Source organism: Brachycentrus maculatus, unplaced genomic scaffold, assembly GCF_059751285.1.
Source record: "Brachycentrus maculatus isolate JH-2025_06_01 unplaced genomic scaffold, ASM5975128v1 h1tg000229l, whole genome shotgun sequence".
NCBI lineage: Eukaryota > Metazoa > Arthropoda > Insecta > Trichoptera > Brachycentridae > Brachycentrus > Brachycentrus maculatus.
The window spans coordinates 136,289-149,807 of record NW_028280980.1 but is presented as its reverse complement, the minus strand read 5'-3'; the positions used below and the strand labels follow the sequence as shown (position 1 = coordinate 149,807).

Sequence of the window (13,519 nt, the reverse complement as noted above, 5' to 3'; positions counted from 1 at the left end):
TTTTAAATTTAAAACAGTAAAATAAAATGGTATGAAATGTGAATACAGGTTACGAAACGTTGAAGTATTGACTTTTATACAAGTCCGAGAATCACTTCAACGTCTTTTATCACCTCGTCTTATGTAATCGATGAATGTGATAATGGATAGAATGGTGGCTTTACACTATGTACATATACCATATACCATAGTGATCACTCAAACCGACCAATATCAGGTCTCAAACCCATACTTCCATATTCGCACAATAAAATGCCGCTTTTCGCCATTCTGCCCATTATTGAACAACCATATTGACTCAACTTTCAAATGTTGCACATATATTGAGTACTATTACAATTGAATTTGTGTTTTGGTTCGATCTGGCATCTGTTGAAAACTTTATGAAGTAAATATGCTAATCTACTGTAGAAATAGTGATATTTACTAAGTAAACTTTTTATTAAAAATAGATAAATTCTACCACAAAGTGACTGCCGAATCAATTAATGAAATTAAATAGACTTAGTTGTAAACCCTGTAAATGTCGAGATTTCCATATTACCTTCATTTAAAAAGGAGTTTCGTCTTATTTCGTTTTTTCATCTGTTGAGACTTGTGTGAAGTAAATATGCAAAGTTTTTTAAATGAGAATTGCTATTATCATTTTCCTTGCTTATTATGTTCAAGGTTTAAAAAATGTTTTATTTTAACCTGTGTTGGGAACAGGAGGGATAATCTAATATGGTCCAATCAGGAACTTCTCAGCATTTGCTCATTGCTGGAAGACAACCACACAAAAGTCCTCAGGAGCTGGCCAGACTGTTGACTTCCGTCAGCAGACCTTCCGTTCCACTAGACGAAGGTTAGGCATTTTGTGTCCTAGCTTAGTTTATGGTACCAATGTCTTTCATTATTTTTATCATGTATGATACCAAATATATATACCAAGTTATAAGCCCTGTAAATGTCCAGAATTCCCTATTGCCTTCATATCAATAGATGGCTCGTCTTCGTTCATCTGTTGAGAACTTTGTAATGTAAATATACCATGTCGTAATTCCTATATATGTCCCGATTTCTATATCTTTTTTTATAGAGATGTTCGTATTCTTTTGTTTCTTTTATGGACAAAATTCCTACGTCATTAAGTCAACGACATGCATTCCTAGGAATTTTATTTTGTATTACCGGTTTTCCTTTACACATCTCAATAATGTACACAGTACTAGGTACCACACAAATAATTACAATGCTGTACTTGCACCCACATACGAATATGTGCGTGTTCACTTATTCTTACATAACCAAATTATCAATAAATTAATATTTTACCGGTGATCCTTCGTAAAGATGTTTGGACAGCATAAGCAGGATGATTCAGAACAGTCTTTATGTCATGATTTTTTCTTTTGAAATAAAACTAAAATTATTTATTTCTTCAAAACCTTACAATAAATCTCAAAAAAATATTCACCGGTTGTTTAAAAATTTGGTGCAACGTTGCATTCAAAATCAAAAAAAGCACGCCTTTTTATAATAACAGTTTTTTGCCGTAATGGCAGCGCCATCTTTTTACCGTATTAGCAACACACGGTACACTTAACATTGCTCATGGTGGACGGCGTGCTTCTTCACAAATCATTTTTAATGTCTTTCATTATATTAATAGATTTTTAATATATTCATTGCTTCATAAAGCATGGTGAAATTAAACAAATTAGTATGCTTTCTAATTTCTTTATTTAATAATCGTCTTTTATAAATATTTGTCTGTATTGAGATATCTTTGACAATCTAACATAAATATTCATCTGTGTTGAGATATTCTTAAAAATCTTATATAAATATTCATCTGTGTTGAGATATTCTTAAAAATCTTATATAAATATTCATCTGTGTTGAGATATTCTTAAAAATCTTATATAAATATTCATCTGTGTTGAGATATCCTTAAAAATCTTATATAAATATTCATCTGTGTTGATATATCCTTAAAAATCTTGTATAAATATTCGTCTGTGTTGGGATATCGTTAAAAATCCTTATATACACTTCTTAAAATTTGTAGTATTTTTGATTTTAAGATTTAGTTTAATATTGTTAATTTCTGATCACCCTATACGGTTACATGGTATTACAGGTGGGGGATTCAAGAGAAAGTGAAAACATGGAGAACTTCGGTCACTCAGTTGTGTTTTGTGCACAAAAGTGACGACAGGTGATTACTTACGAAGGAATAATACTTCAGGTGAGTCACGTTATCTATTCATAACCAGTTACATTAAGTGACCCAATAAAACAAATACAAATTATACGACATTGGGGAAATATCTTATTTCAATGATATTTTAATTAAATTAATTAAATAATGGGTTGGCAATTCACTTTATTATGTAGGCTAATAGCCGGCTTCGTCACTATTGCAAATTTATCAGACTGATCACATTTTTTTCAAAATTACCATCACGCTGCTTCCCCGCAAAGGTAGGCAGAGGAATAGAACGCCACACTACTCTGTTTTTGCAAACAATCATCGCTTCTTTCACATTCATGCATCTCCTCGTACATACCTGCCGATTATTCCGAGACACTTCACATGATCAAGTATTTGAAATACTTGATCATGTGAAGTTTTCCTCGATCTTCCTCTGCTTCTATTACTAACCATGATTGTCTCATAAATTTGTTTAACTATTCTTTCTGCACACCTTCCTTACTTAAATCGATAATCGCTTATATTTCTTCCTTATATCACCATTCGAACATCTATCATACATCGTTTTGCCACACAATCGTCTGAGAGAACGCAATTCGACTGCATTCAGTCTATCGTGTAATTTTAGTTATTGCCTTGATGGGGGGGTCAAAATGACTAAATGAAGGTTTATAAATAATCGTGTGTAAATGAAATACTATACACTGGTTAAAAGACAAAATTATAATGTTTACATCATTCCGTCCGTCATTTTGTCCGCCTCCGTAGTGTAATGGTCAGCACGCTCGGCTACCGTTCTGGAGGTCCCGGGTTCGATTCCCAAGGGGGGTAAAATAAATATAAGTAATTATTTCACTGTAATATTTATTCAATATTACCATGGACTGGTACCTGAAGCGGAGGGCTGATCACCTTTCCTTCATGTGTAAAACGATCATGATAACACTGCGTTTATATGACGCAGTGCCCTATGCACCATTGGGTGCGGATAAGGGTTTTATTATTTATTATTATTACATCATTTCACTTTTAAACGTTTAAATTTTTATTAAAAATAAATAATGCATTTATCCATATTTATATAAGTTCTTAACTCATTATTAACATGGTAGACACAGTTATTTATATACTGCCATCTCAAAATAGATAAAGAAGAAATAGTCTCTCAATATGTAAAATAATTCAGGAAGAATCTTACGTAGACGTAAATGTATGTTAGATTATTTCCAGATTTTTAAAAGATTCTCTCCATAATAAAATTTTACTCATCCCATACGTAAATGTATGCTGCAGAGAATTCATATATCAAAGAATATATTATTTACACATATTTATTTACAGACTTTAGTCTGAACTCCTAATTTAAGTGTGACACATTCCACGCTTCCGTGAAAATAATGCATGAAAATGCGTAAGCTAACTGATATATTTTATTTATTTACAACATTTTGAGTGTGTCCAAATACCTGTTCACAAAATCTGGATTATCTCCAATTACAGGAGTTATTTTCTTAATATTTTTTGACATTTCATCAAAGATGAAGAAGAATCTGGAAGTCTATAATAATGTAGACTTCCATATTCTTCTTCATCTTTGATGAAATGTCAAAAAATAATATGGAAACAGCTCCTGTAATTGGAGATAATCCAGATTTTGTGAACAAGTATTTGGACACACTCAAAATGTTGTAAATAAATTATCTGGTCAAATTATAAGCTTAAATAATAAAAATGAAAATGGTATTTTCTGGCATTTCTCATGTGTGTGATTATAATCCAGGATTAGGACCTCACATACTATATAAGAGTTTCTGCTTAGTAAAAAGCTTCTTTACATCTCACTAATAGATGTCTCTAGTGAAGTTCTATTGATTCAAGAACAAGGTTTCTAAATTGGTTCATATATATATATATGGAACTTCCGAGAATTTGAGTAGTGTGGTTGTCAATAATGGGTAGAATTGTTGAATGTTACACGTGTGTAAAGTGATCACTTAAACCAGTCGATGACGGTCGTCAGCCCCGTAAATGCCCAGACTTCCATATAAATAATATTTTATAAAAAATAATATTTTATTTATTTCATGAAAACACCCTAGAATTCAAAGAATGATAAAGCAACTAGTGCATGAATATGAATCGTTGTTAAAACATAGAGAAAACGGCCATGACACGATGTCTGTTATACTAAACTTGTTCTCTTATTATGTAATACTGTAGTTCTCTTGTGTATTTAGGAATGTATCATAAACATTTATATTTATTTTGTACATATTGACATCTCAAGATAGATGATGGAAGTCCGGGTATTTTCAGGACTGATGACCTGTCGTAGGGTGGTTCAAGTTAAATGTAAAAATAAGTGGAGAAAGCAATATTAGTGTACAAGAATTTGGACACACCGAAAGTGTTGTGAATTTATTTTGTTTCAGATACCTAATTTTACCAGACATGCTTCTTGCACTATTCTCCATATCGATCCTCGCTGTAGGATGCTTATCGGCGCCTGTTGACGATGCATCACAGGTAAACCCATCCTTAAAGCCATCAGGATTCTCTCAGCAATCCAACCAGCACTTGGATTCCCTATCCGACGCAGCCTCCCAAATGGCGGAAGCCATCAACGGCCTCATCAGCGACGCTACCAGCAAAGTCAAACCAATTTACGCGACAATCAGCGACACATTGAACGACAGCATACAAAAGATCAGTCAAAAGTCCAACGACGCCTTCGATTATGTGGGCAAGTCGGTGAAAGACAGTTTCAGAACGGTTTCAGAAAACGCCAAAGAGGAGTGGAAAACGGCTGAGAGAAATTTCAAAGATAAGTACGAAGCTGCGGAAAGCTCTGTTAATGAACACGTAAGCTCGGTGAAGGAAATCGCAGAGCAAGGATCATCTCAAGTCGTGAAAGTTGCAGACTCCCTTGAATCTGCAGCCAACCAGATACAAGTTTCTGCAAAAAGTACCTTGGTAAAACTCGAATATTAACTAGATTGTAAATAATAAAATAACAACAAAATAATAACAATAATAAAAATGGGTAAATATTACCACAAGTCCGCCTCCATAGTGTAATGGTCAGCACGCTCGGCTACCGTACTGGATTCGGTTCCCAGGGGGGGGTCTTATTAATTGAAGTGATTTTTCAGTGTTTTTGCCTAGAATTTTCACTCATGAATTAAATTAAATTATAGTAACTTTAAACATAAAGAGTAAATCCACTCACGAGTAGGCATAGGCTATTTATATTTATATATATATATATATATATATATATATATATATATATATATATATATATATATATATATATATATATATATATATATATATATATATATATGTATGTATATATATATATGTATATATATGTATGTACATACATATATATATATGTATATATATATATATATATATATATATATATATATATATATATATATATATATAACGCAAAATTGACCATTTTCTTTACACTGCAGCCAAAAAACGCAGATTGACCATTTTCTTTACACTGCAGCCCATCGTAGAGAACTCCTAGACGTCCGCACATACAGAGGCGCCGATATCTATAGTGATCATGAGCTACTCACAGGCAAAATAAGGCTGAAATTAAACCGCACTGCCAAGCCAAAGAAGAGGAGTCAGGTCAACATTGATAAGCTGAAGGAGACAATGTCCTGGCTTAACTATGATATCGCCGTCAGGGAGGGACTCGAGCAGCAACATTCCGATGATAATGACCCTATCGAAAGCACATGGCATAACATCAAAACAGCCATAGTTACGTCAGCTCAAAGGGTTCTCGGAATGAAGTCGTCAAATCGACCCAAATGGATGTCGGATGAAACGTGGGAATTAATAGAAGAAAGGGCCAACATAAAACTCTTAAAAGATGCGGAAACTGACCAGGGTAAGCTCGAAAGTCTCCGAGCGCAATATAAATGGAAGCACCTGGCTGTCAAAAGATCCGCAAGGCGGGATAAACGCCGTTCCCTGGACACACAAATAGCAGCAGCCGAACAAGCAGCCCGTAGAGGTGATACTTCTAAGCTTTTTAAGATTACGCACCAAATCTGTGGTAAGCGGCCCCCGACCGCAGGCCCAGTTCGTGGCCCGAGCGGCCAAATCGAGTCTGAGCCCGAATGCGTGAAAAGCATATGGAGAGATCACTTCTGCCGCGTGCTAAATCGTCCACCCCCCTTAGACCCCCTCCATGTGCCCTCAGTCTCTGCCCAACTGAACATTCCGCGAGCACACGATATTTCGCAAAGCACTCCAACGCATACTGAAATTATATCAGCTATTAAAAAGCTGAAAAACGGAAAGGCGCCTGGTGTCGACGAAATACATCCGGAATACGTCAAGAGTGGCATGGACGCTCTCCTCGACCCCCTGTATCACCTACTTTCAAAGATATGGGAAGAGGAAAGGTGCCCGAAGGATTGGGTAAACGGGGAAGTTATAGCCCTCCACAAAAAGGGTGATCCGCTGTTGTGTGATAACTACCGTGGCATTACTCTTTTAAGCGTTCCTGGAAAAATTCTGGCACAAATAATTTTGGCAAGAATCCAAAAACCAATAATGCGAGTCCTCAGAGAGAACCAAGCGGGCTTTCTACCAGGTAGGGCGTGCGCTGACCATATACATAACTTACGATGCCTGTTACAGCAAAGTAACGAATGGAACTGCGCCCTTGCCTGCTGTTTTGTAGACTACGAAAAAGCTTTCGACAGCCCGCATAGGTCTTCTCTTTGGAATATCATAGAAGCATATGGAGTTCCTGTCAAAATTGTGGCCATTATCAGGGCGCTTCACACTAACAGCGAATGCTGCGTTAGAATAGATGATGTGTGCAGTGAACCATTTGAGGTCTCTACTGGGGTGAAGCAAGGCTGTGTACTAGCCCCATTTCTCTTCATCATCATGTTTGACTTCATCCTACGAATGTCAATTCCACCGGATCGAGGAATTGCAGTGAGTCCTGCTCAGAAATTATGCGATTTAGAATATGCGGACGATGCAGTTCTAATAGATACATCGATCGGAGCCCTGCAAGATATAATTGACTCCCTCCAAATAAACTCCGCTCGGTTAGGCCTAAGAGTGAACGCCAAAAAGACCAATGTCATGTGCAACTCAGCCTGTCCGGACCGAGATCAACATCTTACTTGTGAGGGACGAGCGCTCGTTCGAGTCGACACCTTCAGATACCTTGGAACACTCATGGTGGAGGATGGTAGTGTCCAGAAGGAACTGAATGTACGGCTCGGAATGGCAGGAGCTATATTCAATAAAATGCGCAATGTCTGGGACTCACTGCTTTATTCGACAAAAACCAAGTGTCGTCTCTTTAACGCCTGCATCCTAACAGTGTTGCTGTACGGATGTGAGTCGTGGCACCTCACCAAAGCTCAAAGCAAGAAACTAGCAAGTTTTGAAAATAGATGCCTGAGGCGAATACTGGGTATAAAGTGGTATGACTTCGTCAGGAATGACGATGTGAGGAGAAGAACTCAACAGCCCCTCATACTGGAAGTCCTGAAGAGAAGAAGGTGGACATGGTTGGGACATGTCCTTAGAATGCCACCTGAGGGCATCAACCCCTCATGTCTCTTCTTCCAACCCCGAGGATTCCGGCGCCCCGGAAGGCCGCTGACGACCATTCACCGACTATACTCAGCGGAACTTCGAGACGCCGGACTGACCTGGGAGGAAGCCAAGGAGATGGCGCGTGACAGAGTGACTTGGAGACGACTCGTGTTGGCCATATGCTCCACCTAGGGAGCGAACATGGAAAAAAGAAGATATATATATATATATACATTCATACAAATTATAGTATAATCCTATTGGTAATTTGTTTATTTTGATAGTACCTACTAACTTTTTGATAAATTGATAAAATTTGATAGTTGATTTACCATATTAAATATAATTCAAAAATATTACTTTCAGGCTAACGCGGGGTTATTTGAAGACAGACCACGAAAAATAGAGAAGGCAATACTGGAGCAAGAAGATCTTTTGAGTCAAAAACAAACCGTGAAGGATAACATTTCAGGATTTTTCGCCAACATATTTCAGGTACAAAGCTGAAAACCTTTTTTACATTCGGTTTTAGTTGCCAACTCGATGAAAGTAGACTGAATGCAGTTGAAATGCGATTTCTCAATCGCATATGCGACAAAATGATGAATGATATTTGAATGGTGAAATAAGGAAAAAATGCAAGGCTGCGATAAACACTGTCGATAAAATCAGAGTAGGTGTGTTGGGATGGTCTGGACACGTGGAATGAATAAGTGAGAACGGTAAAACAAACGTATGAGGCGAATGTAGTAGGAGCAGAGAAAAAAATGTGTATGATCTAGTATTTTAAATACTTTAGATGAAGAAGAATAGGAGTAAAGAATGACTGAGGTAAATTAGTTGTGATTCGTTCGTGACGTTCTATTCTCTCTGCCTACCCCCGTAGAGAAGCGACATTATAGTTAGTTACATAGGAGCCGGTGAGTTTGTGAAAGTTTAAAACCATTCCAATGATATTACAAGTGATATAATCTCACGCTTTTTGATACTAAAGGCTCATAGACAATTTGAACAAAATAATAAATTAGACAACAAAACAACAACTTCATAAACAACTTTGTTTTAACCACCTTTTATTGGTACACTTATTCCAACCGGTTTCGACAAGAACCTTGTCATCATCAACATTCAAGAAAACAACTTAATAGTTTTCTCCTCTTTTATTTTATTTCACTAGTGACTGGATTCTGTCATTACCGACATCACCTATCTGATGAGATAACGACGAAAGCCGGTCACGGGTCAAATAAAATAAAAGTGGAAGCAACTACATAGTTGTCGTTTTATTACATAAAATAAAGTTCCACCAAGAAATGTCAGTACAAAACTTAAATCAAATAATTCATACAATTTCATGAAATCTTAGATGTAACTTTTCTCCCAAAATTCTTCGTTAGATATTATGTAAGACTGTAGAAATATAATAAAATTTGAATTTGTCTACTACCATTTGGCTTGACACCATTTCATAAAAGTTTTTATGAATTTCGTATGGCCTTCGATATATTGAATTATACTATATTTGGTGTTTATACGGGTGCTCACCTTCAAGTAAACTATGTTTTGTAATATTGCGACGGACTCAAGCTGACATCATAAAATCAGTTAATCCATATTGTATAAATATCATTAAATATTTCCATAATCAAGAAAAACAAATTAAGCTCCTTCATCCAGCCTACTCGCCAAATTATGAATATTTCACAGTTTTAAGTTTAATACATATCCATCCCTAAAGACGACAAGGTGCTTAAAATTAAAGTGTTAAAAAACAATGTTTTAGTGTTATTTTAGTGTAAGTTGCTGCTTGCAGCCAGTTTTTACCCTCCACAGAGACAATATTGTCAGACCATCTCTTTTGGGGTCTTCCAACACCTCTTTTGCTCTCCCAAGGTCTCCATCGTAGAATTCTTGGGGTCCATCTTGTGGGGTCCTGTCTCGCTATATGTCCTGCCCACTGCCATTTGAGTTTGCTACGCGATCCATGATGTCCTCTACTTTGTTTTTTTTCCTGGAATATTAATTTTTAATTTTATCCGTCAGGCTTAAACCAAGCATGGATCTTTCCATGGATCGCTGTGTGCATTTGAGCTTCTCTGCATTTCTCTTTGTCACAGCCATAGTCTCTAGTGCATATGTGCTCACTAGCAGTATGCAGGATTCATAAACTTTTCTTTTTCAACAGTTCGGAATCTCTTTATTTTGTAGAATTGTAATATTAACCCAATTATTTAATTATTTTACAGCCTCAACCGATAGTAGACACTATAACAGAGGAAGAGAAATATGGAAATGATGGAGATCAATTCGCTTCCGTTGGAAAGGCTCTAGTTGGTACCACTGAAAGCCTTACGAAGTTCTTTAGCAATGCAATTAATGTAAGTAAAACACTCTATATTATTTTTTGACATCTCATCAAAGATGAAGAAGAATATGGAAGTCTGGGTATTTACGGGGCTTACGACCGTCATAGGCTGGTTTAAGTGATCACTTTACACACGTGTAACATTCACCAATTCTACCCATTATTGACAACCACACTACTCAAATTCTTGGAAGTTCTATATATATGAACCAATTTAGAAACCTTGTTCATGAATCACTAAAACTTCACTAGAGACATCTATTGGTGAGATGTAAAGAAGCTTTTTATTAAGCAGAAACTCTTATATTAGTATGTGAGATCCGAATCCCGGATTATAATCACACACATGAGAAACGCCAGAAAATACCATTTTCATTTTTATTATTAAGCTTATAATTTGACCAGATAATTTATTTACAACATTTTGAGTGTGTCCAAATACTTGTTCACAAAATGACGGTCGTAAGCCCCGTAAATACCCAGACTTCCATATTCTTCTTCATCTTTGATGAGATGTCAAAAAATAATATGAAAATAACTCCTGTAATTGGAGATAATCCAGATTTTGTGAACAAGTATTTGGACACACTCAAAATGTTGTAAAACACTCTACTCGTTTTAATATAATCTTTTTGTGACCCTTTAATGGAAATTAATCATACACTTGAATAAGACCATTTTTTTGAGTTCATTAATGTTAACACGACTTTCAATCAAGAAAAAACTTGTTTTTTTTACCACTTGAGTTTATTTGACGACTAGTTTCGGAAGCTAGGCTTTCATCTTCAGGTTTAAACGTAAACTTAATGAGGCTTAGCTTCTGAACTAGTCGTCAAATAAACTCAAGTGGAAATTTTTTACCACAAGTGTTTTCTCTAATAATTTCAACATGTCTTACCACAAAGTAAATACAAAAACAATAAATAAAATTAATACGACTAGTTTCCAGAACTACAAATATTGTCTTCAACAGGTGAAAATTCAATACGTATGTCCAAATAGATATTCACAAATCTCTATTTAGGAGTAATTTTTGAATATATTTTTCAAATAATGGGACAATTATGAATGTAGTATGTATGGAAAGTGATTACTTAACCAACCTTTTTATGACAAGTCATAAGCCCTGTTAATACCCAGATTTCTATACATTCATCAACAGGTGAAAACACAATACCAATTATGTTCACAACATTTTGAGTGTGTCCAAATACTTTAAATGTCAAAAATCGGTATTTTCTCCATACGGGAGTTATTTTTACATTTAGTTTCAATAATGGATAGAATGGAGAATGTTGCACGTATGTAAAGTGTTGACTTAATCAGCCTATGAGAGGTCATAAGCCCTGTGAATACTTAGACTTCTTTATTATTTTTCATCTAAGTTGAGATAGTAAGAAGGTAATAATGAATATTACATATTAGTACACTATTTACAACATTTTGAGTGTGTCCAAATACTTGTTCACAAAATCTGGATTATCTACAATTACAGGAGTTATTTTCATATTATTTTTTGACATCTCATCAAATTATAAGCTTAATAATAAAAATGAAAATGGTATTTTCTGGCGTTTCTCATGTGTGTGATTATAATCCAGGATTCGGATCTCACATACTAATATAAGAGTTTCTGCTTAGTAAAAAAACTTCTTTACATCTCACCAATAGATGTCTCTAGTGAAGTTCTAGTGATTCAAGAACAAAGTTTCTAAATTGGTTCATATATATAGAACTTCCAAGAATTTGAGTAGTGTGGTTGTCAATAATGGGTAGAATTGGTGAATGTTACACGTGTGTAAAGTGATCACTTAAACCAGCCTATGACGGTCGTCAGCCCCGTAAATGCCCAGACTTCCATATTCTTCTTCATCTTTGATGAGATGTCAAAAAAAAATAAAAATTAGTAGACTATACCGAAGGTAGCAGAAGTTTGAGTTACAATACAGCCGTGGTGTATTTTATCATTTATATGCTAAATTGATATGATTTCAAATATTTTCAGATACCATTTGAAGTCGTTAAGTCTGCAACCAGATCAGCGTCCAACAAACTCAATAATTTTGGAGCAAAATTGATCGGACTATAGACTAAAAAGTGTTGATTTGGTGGGATTATTTCCTCGTGAAATATTGTACTTGACTTTTGTAAGTGGCAGTAAGTTTTCCTTAAGAATATGTAGCCCTCAACTGTGATTTGTTGTATGAAAATGCTCCTCCTAGGTTGTGAAACTATGAGAAAAGGAATTGTGTTATAAAAATAACAGAAACGAAAAAAAAACTTTTCCTTCTTTATTATGAAGGTAAATTGGAAAACAAATCGTCCATTTAAAGTACTTTGTGAAATTTTTAAATCACATTTGATAAGATTTGTTTCTTCTTTTACTATTTTATGTCATGTTAGAACAAATAATGACTTCCAGAAAACTTATTAACACATATTTTTCTCATTATAACATTATAACAAAATATTATTTCACTATTTTCAACCAAAAATAAAATTCTAATGTCTAATTTTATCACACTTTTTCTACTCCGCTGAAAGAGAAAGCTGTTTCTTTTTATTATATTTTCGTTATACATCTCAACAATTTCTTTAATATTAAATTAAGTTCTTGACTATTCACATTTCAACAAAATTCCCTTCTTCATTAAAAATTCTTTTCCTATATTTACTTTTGTGACAATTATGTCAATCATTATTTTCGAGCAAATTTCTTATAGTATGACATTTGCTTTTTGGGTAATATTCTCATGACTTATTTTTAAACTAACTAAACATCACACCGCCTCCTCAGAGGGATAGGCAGAGATAATAGAACGTCAAACCAATCTGTTTTATCGAAAATTCCTAGCCTCTTCCATAGTCATCTCCTCAGGCAGACTCCTGACATGGTATACTTGATCATGCAAAATTTTCCTTGGTCTTCCTTTACTCTTATTTCCATTTTCACTTTTTACTTGTTGGTACCAGGACTCGATTGTTTATTTCCAGATAAGCTTTCGCTGTTAGGCCTTTATTTGCTACAGCTTATTTCAGTGTAATAATAACTGTTTTTAAAATTAATTTAAAACTGATATCAATGAAGTGAGTTTTCTGTATTTATTTTTTTGTCACATTTAAAGAGACATTAAACCTGTTTTTTATTATAATTTGCTTCTTTCCTATCATAAATCAGCCAACAATATTTGTTCATTTGGTTTAAATTTTATAGTAATGACGGTCCAGTCTTTTGTCACTTTTAGCTGAAATATATTTGAAAAATATAAATATTACATGTGAATAGTAGACAACAGGAATACCTACATATTAGTCATATACACTTTTTAATAACAGCCACTAGAAAGATTATAAAAAGCGTA

General features: G+C 34.8%; 1 protein-coding gene across 1 annotated transcript; it reads left to right on the top strand.

Annotated features, from left to right (window-relative positions):
- Positions 1–2,168: 2,168 nt before the first annotated feature.
- On the top strand, positions 2,169–12,663 carry LOC148306702 (uncharacterized). Its single transcript, XM_088264514.1, has 5 exons — positions 2,169–2,230; positions 4,630–5,170; positions 8,159–8,287; positions 10,039–10,170; positions 12,163–12,663. The coding sequence occupies exons 2-5, from the start codon at positions 4,649–4,651 to the stop codon at positions 12,244–12,246; spliced, it is 867 nt and encodes a 288-aa protein (XP_088120640.1). The 5' UTR covers positions 2,169–2,230; positions 4,630–4,648; the 3' UTR covers positions 12,247–12,663.
- Positions 12,664–13,519: the final 856 nt, after the last annotated feature.

Coding starts and splice junctions, on each gene's coding strand:
- LOC148306702 (XM_088264514.1), top strand. CDS start 4,649: ATGCTTCTTGCACTATTCTCCATATCGATCCTCGCTGTAGGATGCTTA. Junction 5,171..8,158: donor TTTCTGCAAAAAGTACCTTG/GTAAAACTCGAA, acceptor TATTACTTTCAG/GCTAACGCGGGGTTATTTGA. Junction 8,288..10,038: donor TTTTCGCCAACATATTTCAG/GTACAAAGCTGA, acceptor ATTATTTTACAG/CCTCAACCGATAGTAGACAC.